Below are 12,628 nucleotides of genomic sequence, written 5' to 3' on the forward strand. Positions count from 1 at the left end.
TGCAAGAGAGTAATGTGGGGGAGAATGTAGTAAAAATTAGTAATAAAAGGCTAATGATTTTTTTTTTTTTTTTTTTTTTGGGGGGGGGGGGATATCTCAATTTAATTCAGAATTTTGCACCCGCAACAGGCATCTGTAGTTTTTGCCTTGTATTTCAAGGAAGCGCCTAAACAATATAATTAATCCATTGTTTATTTGTCTTTTCTTTAAATATGTCATAAATGACGCATTCACTAATTTGTTACACATTTCACACCTTTGTTATTACATCAGAATATTGAACAAATATAAACAGGTAATACGGCATGATACATCGTAAGAGTAATACAGGGACCGGAAGCTTCCCCTTGTCTTATTCTGAAAGTCCCAACCGGATGTTGTTTTTGTCGCTATGTCCGCCGACAAGCAGACTCAAGAAGCGTAGAGGAAGAAGAGATCAGAGAGCCAGGCAGACACCACGACTGGAGAAAGCCCAGCAGTCTCATGCTTCAGCCTGGGCACCTCTCCTCCTCCTCCAGTCAGCTCTCGCCAATATCGTGACAGTATTTATTATTTGGTTATTTCTAATATTTAGCCACCAAAAGGAAAAATGGCAGAGGAGGAGGAGAAGGGAGTCCGAGTCATTGAGCTTTATTGCATGGAGTCGCAGACAGCCGTCAAAGCCCAGCCTGACCCAGCCATCCTCTGTGATATCAGAGTGTTGCAAAGTTTATTAACAATCGAGGAGAAGTTTTTACCACAGTGTTCTTATTTCCAGCGGGTCCAGAAGGATATTCAGCCCTATATGAGACGCATGGTTGCAGGTTGGATGCACGAGGTTTGTGGGCATTTGTCATCGCCGCGCTGCTAACAAAAGCGTTTTAGCTAATGAGCTTGTTATTCTTTGCATGTTTGTGCACATCTTTTTAAACAAGGCTGGACGCCGAACGTGGACATTTTAGTTTCAACGAGAGTTGTCACGGATTGACCTATTTGACAATTGAATGAGAATGACTCACCAAAGGCGTGGGAGAGACGGAAATTCCACCACGAAGAAAAATCAGCTTCAAAGAAATAGCCTAGCTTGCTATTTACATTGTTTAAAACACCGCAAAAGTGGCATTTTAACGCTCGCTAGCTGGTGCGGTCGATGGAGGGGACGCTAATCTTAATTTACACTGTCGAAAACTTGACGTTTTCGCTTGACACTAATTTTTATTAATTTTCCTAAATGACTCAGGCAGGCTGCCTTTGCTGCTCGAGCAACGTGCGTCCAAAACCACTTTCATTTTTGAGCACATAAAAACGCTTGCTTCCGTGGAATATTTTCGTTTATAACTGTCGGAAACTGTTAAAGCACACCTTCTGAACATTGTGCATGCCTTTTATAGTTTACCGGTGCTATGTTTTAATTTAAAAGAATATATTTTTGTTAAGACCGCGAGTTCCAGCGAGGAAGGAGAGTCAAATGGCGTCGGTTTTCCTTGAGCGACTTCCCATGAAATGGAATTGTCTGCACTTTTAAGCGTTTGCCCGAGTAATAACATGAAATAATTATCGAATAAACTTTCAAACTAACACAGTACCAGCTTCAAAGATTAATGTCAGTATTGGATTTAATGTTATTTTAACATTAACTTCTATATAACCTAAAACTGTTCTTGGAAGTGCATTTTGTATTTTTTGAAGTTTACACTTAAACATATTTTTGCATATTTATTGTTAAAGTTGGTTCCTTGTCTGTTTGTCTTATTCTAGGTGTGTGAAGAGGAGAGCAGTAATGAAGATGTCTTCCCCTTAGCCATTAATTATTTGGACAGATTTTTAGCTGTGATGGCCACAAGAAAGACTTATTTGCAGCTGCTGGGAGCCGTGTGCCTTTTCCTGGCCTCCAAGTTAAAGGACTGCAGGCCGCTATCAGCAGAAAAACTTTGCATGTTCACAGACAACTCCATCACAGCACGGGAACTGCTGGTAAGATATGGAATGTCCCTAACCCAGTTCAGACAAAACGGTATGAGAATGCAGTGTCCTTCATTAGGAGAAATGCAACGCTAATGGTCAATGTGGTTTTCACAGGAAGCATCCAATTTTGCCCAATAATTGAAACTGTGTGCACAATGCATCCACATCCTTTCTTTGGATCCATGTGGCCTGAGGAGGTGTTTGATGCCATCTAGTGCCAGTTATGCAGCATAGACTTTTATTAGCTCACATGTATGAGATTCCAAAGCATGTGCACATGGAGTCTCTCTGTTTCGATACATTCAAAAAAAAGACATTTTTTGGGGGGGGGAAATAGGAAGCCTGAATACAATGATATATTGTTATATATCATGATGTATTGATATTCTAATATATTCACATTACATTATATTACACAAGGAAGTATACATTTTCATCAGCCTTTTACCCAGCGGAAGTCATTGAATGTCAAGTCATTTGTGAGGACTGTATCAACACTGTACTAATAACGTTCCCAAAACCAAAAGCTTCATAGCTGATGCCGAGATTCAGTCGAGTCAGTAAATTTCTGTTGTTTTAGCGTATTCAGTTAGCATGTTGACGAGCAGCTGCGCTGTTCTCAAGGGGGAATTTTCCCTCATTTGATGCTCCTTGCTGTCACAAGACTCCAGATTCTTGGACATCCTGACAGGATGCACAAAGAGGGCGGAGCGTGGCAGTGAAAGATGCTGCTGCTACTGCTTCCTCTGTAATAAACTCTCTGCTGCCTCAGCTGGAGCAGCGGTGGCAGCTACATTGTAGCAGCCATCAAGGATGTGAGTGCACTCATGGCGAAACCTGTGCATCTCACAGTCAATCCTAACTGCTCCAATTGGAGTACTTAAGTCACATAAAAATGCTTTGCTAGTGAACAGGACAGGACATTAATCATTTCATATATGGATCATGTGGAGCGGAAAATGTTAATTCAACACGGCGGTTTGCAAATGCCTGCAGGAACTTGTTTAGTGACACAACTGAAAATGTAATCAAGTGTGTTTAGTTGAAGAGAGCAGAGAATCTGGTTACAAAAAAAGAAAACCATTTGGCATCAATGAAAGGAATGTATGGAACGTTGCATTGCATATTCCTCAAAAAAAAATGACCATTATAACACTGTACTTGAAGGAATTGATCACACTTGTTATCAAGCGTCAGCGTGTGTTTGCGCATTTGCACAGCACCATTTTTTTTTTAGCATTTGTGTTAAAGAATCAATCCCAAACCATCAGTTTGGGCTTTTTTTAACTGCCATTTCCTCCTCCTCCATGCCCTCCCGCCCCCGCCCCCTTCTAAACTCAGAATACTAAAGCCAAACAGGAAAGCATTAAAAACATCACTGAATCGGCGAATTGTTGAGATTGACGTAACACACACAGGAAATTAAATCATAAAAGGCGTGCACCTTTCTCGCTGCTACAAAAGCCGACTGTATGAGGAGTCGGCTCCGTGCCGCCGCCTGCACTCTGCTAAACCTTCGCTGCAGCCGTTCCGAGGCTTGTGATTGGGAGGAAGGAGTGGGTTCTCTGGCTGGCAAGGCCTTTGAGCAGGGCAAAGCCCGTCACATGCCAACGATATGAATACAAAGGATGCAAGGAATGAGAAAGGCATGCAGATAATAAGATACAGTGAAGAGGGATCGAGTGAAGAAGTTTAGCTCTCCTTGCAGAGCCATTTCCTGGGAACAGGGTCACACTGATTCTGCTTTACGGTCAACGGGGCCATGGCAGCACACCCATTAAAAGGGATGGTTCTCTCTGCGTACCCTTGAGTTGCCCTCACGCCAAGCCACCAGAAGCTGCTGTGGTCCTGAGAGCACAAGGAAAGTAGAATGTGAGCCCAACACCTTTTTTTTTTTTTTTTTCTTTGATCGTTGTCTTTGCAGGACTGGGAACTGGTCGTACTGGGAAAGCTGAGGTGGAACATGGCCTCGGTCATCCCCAACGACTTCATAGAGCACATCATACACAGGCTGCCCCTGCCCAAAGATAAGCTGGCGATGATCCGCAAGCACACGCTGACGTTCATCGCGCTCTGTGCCACAGGTAACCCAGTCGGCGTCCCATCGGCTCCTCTCCCAGCTCATTCTGCAGCCTTGTTATTCTCACATCCAGCAGAATGTTCCCACACATACAAACATTCTCCCATCATGAGTCATGCGTGACCTCCTTCTTCTCCCTGCACACTCCACTGGCTGTCTTATCCACTTTCCACAGCCTCTATTAGGGGCTTTTTCCTCCTCGCAGCTGCTGAGACGCTGCTTTTAAAACAGACATTTTCAACTGTCTCCAGGGAAAACGCCTATCAGCCCTGTGTTTAGATAAGCCACGTACGCGTGTAATGATAGTGACCATATTCCAGGATATATGCCGTGCATGACTCAAGCGCACTGCACCTCCGCCTCCTCCTGTGCTCGCCCTGTATTGTTTGTTGACAGGGAAGCTTTGAGGTTTAAAACAGTGAGGGCAGAGATCCAGTGATCTTCCTTCCTCTGTCCCTCCCTCCTGTCCCCCGGCCTCATGTCCAAAATAAACTGGGGGAGCGCAAACTCAAACGTCCCCTCAGGCCGTTCCCTAGGTGAGCTTTTATTGCATTCCTTCTGGGTTGCCTCTAAATACCTTAAATCCGGGTCAGAGAAACAGAATTTTAGGATCAGAGGCGGCGCAGTTTGTACACACAGCTGTCACAGGACACTGTCACAGGACTGCCTTTCGTCTCTGGCCTCCTAGAGATTATTAAATTATGCAAATGAGGCCCTGGAGGTCACTTTAGTGCAGTGAAACCCCCTTGCAACACCAGTGTTAACTGACCAAAAAAACTCCCTCAAAAAGTTGTCCATCTCATTTTTGCCCAGTTGTAGCGTCACTTTCACCCCCCTGCCCACCCTTCTTCTTCTTCTTCTTTATATATTTGGGTGTGTTTCAGTGGTTGCTCCTGCTATTCATAAGCAGCTGGTTATACCCAAGCACAAAGCAGCCGCAGTGGGGGAAAAAAGCTGGGCCTGCTGTGGTTGTGCAGTAATGTAAATGTTTGGAGTTTTATATGGAGTTGAGATGTTATTCTTTTGATGGAGGAGCTCCTCCTATGGACAGCTGGCCCCAGGAGGAGAAGATGGGTGTAACAAGCAGGCAGCTCTCCACAGGCCCGATCAAAAGCTATCGGGCCACTGTGGCTGGTTTCGCACTGGGCCATGGCTATGCGTGTCCTGGGTTGGACTTGTAGGACACTTAAACGTTTGGTTTTTCAAGAAGTCTCAGCCTCTTTTAAATGAGCATTAGTGCAAGAAGCAGTGGAAGCCTGGGCAGCAAAGGTCCCATTCTTCTATTTTTGTCTTTCATCCCAGTGGAGCGGCATGGCCGATTAATTATAAAAAATATTTAGCACTGTGTTTACAACCATCTGTAAAAATGCATTTGCACATTAGCAGCATTTTTTTCATTTCGCAAGAGTTCTATAACAGATGCACATTATTATTAGAAAATATTGGTTAGGTGATTATTGTACATGAGAGAAGACCTTTCTATGAGTGGACAAACCTGTATTACTGTGGCAGTTTAGCTCTAAATAATTTTAGTTCAGCAATTGAATTATCTTGACTTTGTCAGAGGAACCCCCTGTGCTTGAAGATATCTGGTTTGTCAAATGTCTGGGACATCAAAGTTGCCCCAAACAATCGGGAGGTGGAGCGACGAGCCGGTGGGTCGAGCTGAAACCACTGCTCCTTTGTCACCTGACCAGTTTTGGTGTCAATGTTACATTGTTGCCTCCAGAAAGGTTGAGTTATAAAAGAAAATTAAAGGCAGCCAGCCCCTCTTAATCCGACCCTGGGAAAGAGTGTAGGTAAGAGGTTTTCAATAAGTCACATCTGCCCAGAGAGCAGTTTATGAGGGCGACGTAACCCGTCACCGTAGATAACCGACAGTAAATCTATTAATGAAACGCGATATTGGCCGTATGAATGGGATCAGCCCTTGCCTTTTCTACTTACCAGTCCTTCGAGTTCCTCTTTAAAGTTCATAAATAGCCTTGTGTGAGGCTTTCAAGAGGGAACTTCGCTGCTTGGAAACTTCGACTCCATTTCCACGTTGCAAGCGTCACGGCTTCACCACGAGAACAAAGGGGAAAACAAGTTTTAATGGCTTAAAGAAGGTTTCATTCACAGCCGCAAGAATGCTAAGTCGTTGCAGAGGTGCGCTGGCCGTGGCCGCCCGCCCGCTCTTCCGCCCCTCCATCCATCCAGGCCTGTTGTCACTTAAGGCCGTTAGACTCGGTCGTGCACCGGTGGGTGTTGTTCCTGCTGGAAGTCATTGGGCAGCAAGTAGGAGGATTCCTAACTCTGCTTTTCAAATCAGAGCCCGAGTTCCTGCGTAGGGGGAACACCGCACAGCTATGTTTGTTTGAAATGCAGACTGTGGGAAAGTGGGGATTTAGCCGCGGAGCGTTGCACGTTGGGAGTCGTCGGATCAGATATTTGGGTCTGCGCTGCTCCCGCTGGGCTGATTGAAGCGTTGCAGCCCCCACGTGATGCAGCTACAGTCACAATTTCCTGCTGCCACTCCAGCTTAAAGCTGCTGCTGCTTGACTGATTGCACATTAATACTTTTGTCTCTTGCAGATGACGGACTGGCCATGAACCCTCCTTCCATGATCGCCAGCGGCAGCATGGGAGCTGCCATCTGTGGCCTGCAGCTCGACCACACCGACCAGAGGCTGAGTCGAGACAACCTGACAGAGCTGCTGGCTAAAATCACCAACACAGAGGTGGTGAGTACAACTACTCGCGGAAGGGGGTTTAGCTCTTCGCCCGCACGCACCTGGGGGATTTTTTTTTTTTTGAAAACACAGGTTTTCCTTTGCGGGTTTGAGCTTTCGTCCGCACGGAGAAGCAGACCTTCCGATCCGAGCCATTCTTGCTGGACGTGTTGGGTTGACTGTGCATTCTGCTGTCCCACCACGCTGAGGAAACATCCGAGACGTCATATTCCATTGTAACACTCGGATGTAACCCCCAGAGAGGCTCCACATACAAGCCAGGAGCGACCGCTGGAAAGCTTTTGAGCGCGGCACAACAATGCGTTGTTAATAATATTCATTGCACCATCTCACGACAGCAGCATAAACAGGCCTTTAGTACACAACAGCGATGACTTCAGCTGCGGCAGATTGAAGCTATTTGCTTTTCAGGGAGAGAGGGAGAGCTGGGGGGGGGGGGGAAGCAGAGTGAGATTGTGGCTCTTGGCTGCGAAGCCAGACTGCTGCTATAAAGAGCAGCAGCAGAGGGAATGTCTTCTTGAAAACGCCGAGGCCCACATTCTTGCGGTGAGACACAGGCGAGTTTCTCCTCGAGGCTCCCCCGTCGAGTGTCGCGCTCCTCCTAGTGGACGTGATCGGAAGGGAAATGGAGATGCGTCTTTTCTGGAGCAAAGGCCACACAGGAGCAGGAAGTTATCCAACATCCAGAGGACTGACTGGTGCGTCATCAGTCGGCGCTGAACCCACAACATCAGAATGTTAACGCCAAAAGTAGTGTTGTTAACTTCAATTAGTTGGAAATAGTCCCTTGTGTCAGTGTGAAAACGTCAAGCGTCTTCAGATTTAAAGGGGGATTTTCTCTCAAATAATCCAGTCGTAGATTTTCAAAATACTCGATACGCATTTGTCATTATTGTGTTACTCGGCTTCTAATTTGTTGGCTTAAACTGAATCCTGCTTGAAGACGCTGACTTAAACGGTACAATCCCTCATTCTCTGGCACATTCGTACTATTTACACTGACTGAAGTAAACATAACGTACAATGGTTGTAGGCTGAAATCAGATGCAGACAGCGACAGTGACGCAAGACACCGTTCGCTCTGCTTGGATTGGTCCCCTGCTCGCTCTTTCAATTGTCCCCTTGATTTATAGTGGCACCAGAGGTCCGAATAGGGGCCACGAGCGCAGCACAGTCACTTCTTTAGCTTGCGGTCGCGTTGGCATGGCAACGAGGGCCCCACAATCCAGCCGTCACAACAGGCACTCCGACTGCAGCCCATCGGGTTCCAATTATCCGTACATTTCAAAGGAATGCTGGCCTCTTTGCGAGCCTGCCCCCCCCCCCCCTTCTTTTTTAAAGATCTCTGCCGTCAGCCCAGCGGTGGAGACCTCCCACAATTTCATGACAGACACAGGGGGAGACGCCCTCCCACCACCCCAACAAGAGAAGCCGTCAAAAAAAACATCCGGTGTCACTGTCCCATATTCTGTTTTACACCGAAACCCAGAGGGTCAGGGTGCAGTAGGTCAAAGCTGTTTCCTCCAGACTCCCACATGGGACTGACCGCGCTGTAAACCCGACGCAGGGTGGCAGCGGGGGGGGAGAGGAGGAGGAGGAGGAGGAGGAGGAGGAGAGGATGGTGGTGGTCCACAGCCTCAGATCTGCTCCTCCGCTGAACCACTGAGCTTTTTCAGGGGCCGTGACACATTCGCCACCCTGCACTCCTGCCTCCAGACGTGCGCGGGCCTCGTGTCCGAGCGGATTCCTGCGCCACCAAAGTGTAGGTGGTGTTGGAGCGTGCTGGCACCCATTGTTCTGGACATGACGGAGACCAGACCACCTACCTCAGGGCTCGTAATTCCCTGCTGGTATGTCATGCATGGGACCAGAGCAGAAAGCAGGAATGCCAGTTTAAAGATTAAACCCCCTTAGAGCAGCTGTTTATTGCAGCAGTTTTGTTTGTTTTTTTACGTTGTTCTCACATAGAGCAAGATTGTTTTTCCTTTGAAAAGCTTCCCAAGTGAAGCCTCCAGTTACTAAATTGTAAACCCACTGTCACATTCAAGCGAAACATTTAAAAATCTGTTTAAGCAGCTCGAGGCCCCCTATTGGTGCAAGACTCCAGGGGTGACGTTAACTTTGCATCACTGCCCAATGGTTAGCAGGTATCTAAGGCACAGCTTGAAGGAACTCATGGTCAAACCTGGTTGGGAGTAAAGCCGAACCCCGCTGTCCACTCAAAAGCTTACAGTATACATTATTTTCTCTCAATCACAATTTGACCCCCGTGTAGCTTCAGGGGATCCTGTTGTTCATCAGAAATATGAAGCGGAGACACGAGTCTTTATGAGAATAATTCAGCGATAATTCATTCACAAAGTCGCTTTCAAACACATTTCACAACATCTGTTTTGCCCAGATTCTAGATTGAAAAAAAGTTTAACCTAAAATCCATTGTGGCTCAACAAACACAGATTTTTCCAGACTGTGTAGGTAAACACATGATGTTTGTGCAAGGACAGAAGCATGCAACGTCAAAAAATAGATTGCAATTTGGAGGAGGAGTGTTTTTTTTTTTTTTTTATGTTCCAAATTGCCTCATATAAATAAAAATGTTCTTGCCTCAGGGAGAACATCATTAATACTTGAAAGGCCACTGAAATTTACCAAAACTAAGCTGGAGAGCCTTTTATGTCGCCTGACTTGCGGCGGCATTAAATGCCACACCATAACTCAGGACTTCACGTCTGTTATTTCTCTGTTCCAGGACTGTTTGAGGGCGTGCCAGGAGCAAATAGAGCGCGTGCTGACCAGCAGCCTGAAGCAGGGCCAGCAGTACCAGCAGGAGAGCGCGGCCAGAGCGGCAAACAAGACCAGGGAGCAGCAGGAGTCCAGCACCCCCACAGATGTCCAAGACGTCAACTTATGAACTCGCAACGAGGCTCGTGACTGTCTGAACCTATGAACTGACGCGAGCGGACTGGGGCACGAGCCCGGCTGGAGCTACGTCGAGTCGCCCGTATGAGCAGTGACAATCTTGGAACTGTTTGAAAAAAAAAAAAAAGAGAGAAAAGAAAAAACACAGTTTTCTCCATTACCCAACTCCCCCTCCGGCCCCCCCCATTCACAACTAGCTGGGTGTATTTTCACCTTTCGTACGGGCCACATGTCATCAAACAAGCTATTTAAATACAGCCAATTCTTGAAGAAACTTGACCGTGCCTTAGTTTCCACAGAACGAAAACCTAACTATATTTTCATACTTGAAAACATACATAATTAAATGAAATATGCATATTTCTTTGATACAACCCTAGCAACAAAAAAAAAATATATATATATATATATATATATAAATATATATTAAATGTATATTTAGTTAGCATTTAGTTATATTACTCATTTTATCATCCTTAGCAAGCAGTTATCAAATCACAGTTTATATTTGGGGGTCTTCCTCACTGGTTTTGTGCAGGGAAATTCCTCATAGAGGCGATTGAAACTCAGATACAATACAGTGCAAGGCATTTAAACCCAGCTGGTATCCAGGTAAAGGAGTGCTACTCTATTTATCATACTGTACAACTGCTTACTATTTATGCTGAGGAGTGCTGGCCAGGAGTGGGCTGGGCCCACTCACAGACAGGGGAGGGACTCAGAGCTGCGTTTGAGCGCTGGCACAGACCCGGACGGTGTTGAGCTCCACACAGAAGAGTCGAGGCCGGCCACCGAGGCCTGGATGTCACCGTTTCAGTCCACCAATATGTTAGCGGGACAGTGCTTACATGTGTTATAATTCAGCAAAGTTACGTTGTTGTTGTTGTTGTTTTCTGTTCCTGGATGTTGAGAGTTGTCTGGTTGCAGGAAGCAAATGTGTCACGTCAACAGAGGAACAAAGGGAGGTTTGGCGAGTTTTGATGGCGACCAGGTTGGAGAGGGATTTTATGGGAGGCATTGAGAGGGTCAAGCGATGCATGTTGAGAGGATTGATTGATGAGAGCGAGCAGTGAGGACGTTAACTTAAGCTATGTGACGTTTCAGTGCGGGGCGGAGGAAAAAAATAACATGTCAGCAATTGATGTGTGGCAGTTTCTCCAGTTAGCAGCTTTAGCATTAAATTGAGTGGGCGACTTCGAACAATATTGATGCACTTTTAAAAACACACTCCTTGAGAACAGTGGGGATGGTGTCTGAGGACAATTCATTGGGGTGTTAGGTTTTTTTCTCTTTTTTTTTTCCTTTTTAATTTTTTCTTTTAAGTTATTTGATTTTTTTTTTTTTTTTTTTTTTTTTTTTTTTTTTTTTTTCCTGGGCTGGTTTCCACAGGGTATCGCACGACGTCTTGAAAGCTACGCCCTAACAGGTGACTAGACGTAGGATGATCTGTTATAGTATAATAGTCTTTAAACTATGGAAAGCCAAGTCACTTGTAGAACTTTTGTTTTTGATTCAGTGCGACTATTTAACCTTACTTGAAATTTTGTCAATTCATAGCCAAAATAGACTTCCCTAATAGCTCTTTGAAAAGCATATACTGTGTCGTAAATGTCTTTTTTTTGTTGTTCCTTCTTTTATGTAAACTACTTTCTGACTTGATGTTTTCTTGTTTAAAAAAAAAAACATAGATAGGGGTTTACACAGTGGGAAGATTTTGACTGTATGTAACCAATTTCTATGAGCAAAAATCCTCATAACATTTAGGAGAGGAAATGTAGTTTCTACATTGTATCCCTGCATGTTCTCTTGTGCAAAAAGCCAAATATTTTTTTTGTTTTGAAAAAGAAAAAAGTGCTTTAAACAGAAAAAAAAATGTTTATGCTTTGAAAGGTTTTGTGTATAATCTGAAAGCGATTTTTCCAGGAATTGGAAAGGAATCGGCTTATACACACTATTCTCTTGCTGCTACAAAGCTTTTCTTCTCTAGTCTTACACAAAGATGCCTTATTGTGATTCACTTGTGTGCTGCTATATTATGAATTGTTGTAAATGTATTAGTCTTCTGTGCTTCTCTTTGTTCTGTGTATTGGAGGGAACAGTTTGGCGCGGGACTGGAAGAGCTCGTCTGTGTTGTTGATTTTCTTTATGTTTTTGATTAGCATGTTTTATTCATTTGTATTCCATATAATCAATCATATTCTTGCTGCTTCTTCATTTTGTTTGTGTACCTCAGGTTGATTCTTTTTTTTTTTTTTCCTTTTCCGGATGGACAGTGCGGGAATCCAGTCTTGCATTTACCTCATTAAACTCCACATCACACTTTTTATTTTGAACCTGTCGGATGGGATTTCACTCTTTCTGTCTGGATGAGAGCAAGGACGGTTCTAAATCCAGAAATGTCTTTCACTGAGCAGTAACAAGTGCCTCTACATTAAAAATAGGTTATGTCATTTAACCAAGTCAGAAAAAAGTTATTGCTATAATAGAAAGACAAAAAAAAACTGTTTTCTTTCCTATTTGGATTTGCATTTACATGTTTCAATCAGTTGATTTAAATTAGGGGTCATCTTGTTTTTATTTTTGAGGTACCCATAAATTCCAAGTCTAAAGCTGAAAGTACTCTCTTGATGTTCAATGTGATAGTTGTTCAAAACTTGCCTCCTTCTGCCCCACGTGCAAAAACATGGTGTACCTCAATTAAGTCTCCTCAATAAATTGGCAAAATCATGTTCCTGTCCTGTTTTTCTTTGGCTGTTCCTCAAAATGTCATTATCTTTTTTGAAACCTTGCCTTTGTCCGTCCACCAGAGGGAGACTGCAACGATTGAATATCGGCAGATAGATGAAACGTTGCTGCCTCTTTTACAGTGTTTCGTGACAGGCTATGAACATTAGTTTGGGGCAACTCCGAATGTTGACAATATACATGACAATATGAGAGGTGAGCACATGGT

General features: G+C 44.5%; 1 protein-coding gene across 1 annotated transcript; it reads left to right on the top strand.

The window, feature by feature from the left end:
- Nucleotides 1–402: 402 nt before the first annotated feature.
- On the top strand, nucleotides 403–12,402 carry LOC142890787 (G1/S-specific cyclin-D2-like). Its single transcript, XM_076030057.1, has 5 exons — nucleotides 403–817; nucleotides 1,738–1,953; nucleotides 3,869–4,028; nucleotides 6,599–6,747; nucleotides 9,506–12,402. Exons 1-5 carry the CDS (start codon nucleotides 590–592, stop codon nucleotides 9,665–9,667), a joined length of 915 nt encoding a protein of 304 aa, XP_075886172.1. The 5' UTR covers nucleotides 403–589; the 3' UTR covers nucleotides 9,668–12,402.
- Nucleotides 12,403–12,628: the final 226 nt, after the last annotated feature.

This window comes from Nelusetta ayraudi, unplaced genomic scaffold (assembly GCF_046127955.1).
Source record: "Nelusetta ayraudi isolate G7.1 ecotype Tasmania unplaced genomic scaffold, CSIRO-AGI_Nayr_v1 ptg000027l, whole genome shotgun sequence".
Taxonomy (NCBI): domain Eukaryota; kingdom Metazoa; phylum Chordata; class Actinopteri; order Tetraodontiformes; family Monacanthidae; genus Nelusetta; species Nelusetta ayraudi.

Bases quoted from the DNA above. Each gene is read 5' to 3' on its own strand.
- LOC142890787 (XM_076030057.1), top strand. From the start codon at position 590: ATGGCAGAGGAGGAGGAGAAGGGAGTCCGAGTCATTGAGCTTTATTGC. The intron at 818-1,737 runs GTTTGTGGGCAT...GTCTTATTCTAG, and splicing joins TTGCAGGTTGGATGCACGAG to GTGTGTGAAGAGGAGAGCAG. The intron at 1,954-3,868 runs GTAAGATATGGA...TTGTCTTTGCAG, and splicing joins TCACAGCACGGGAACTGCTG to GACTGGGAACTGGTCGTACT.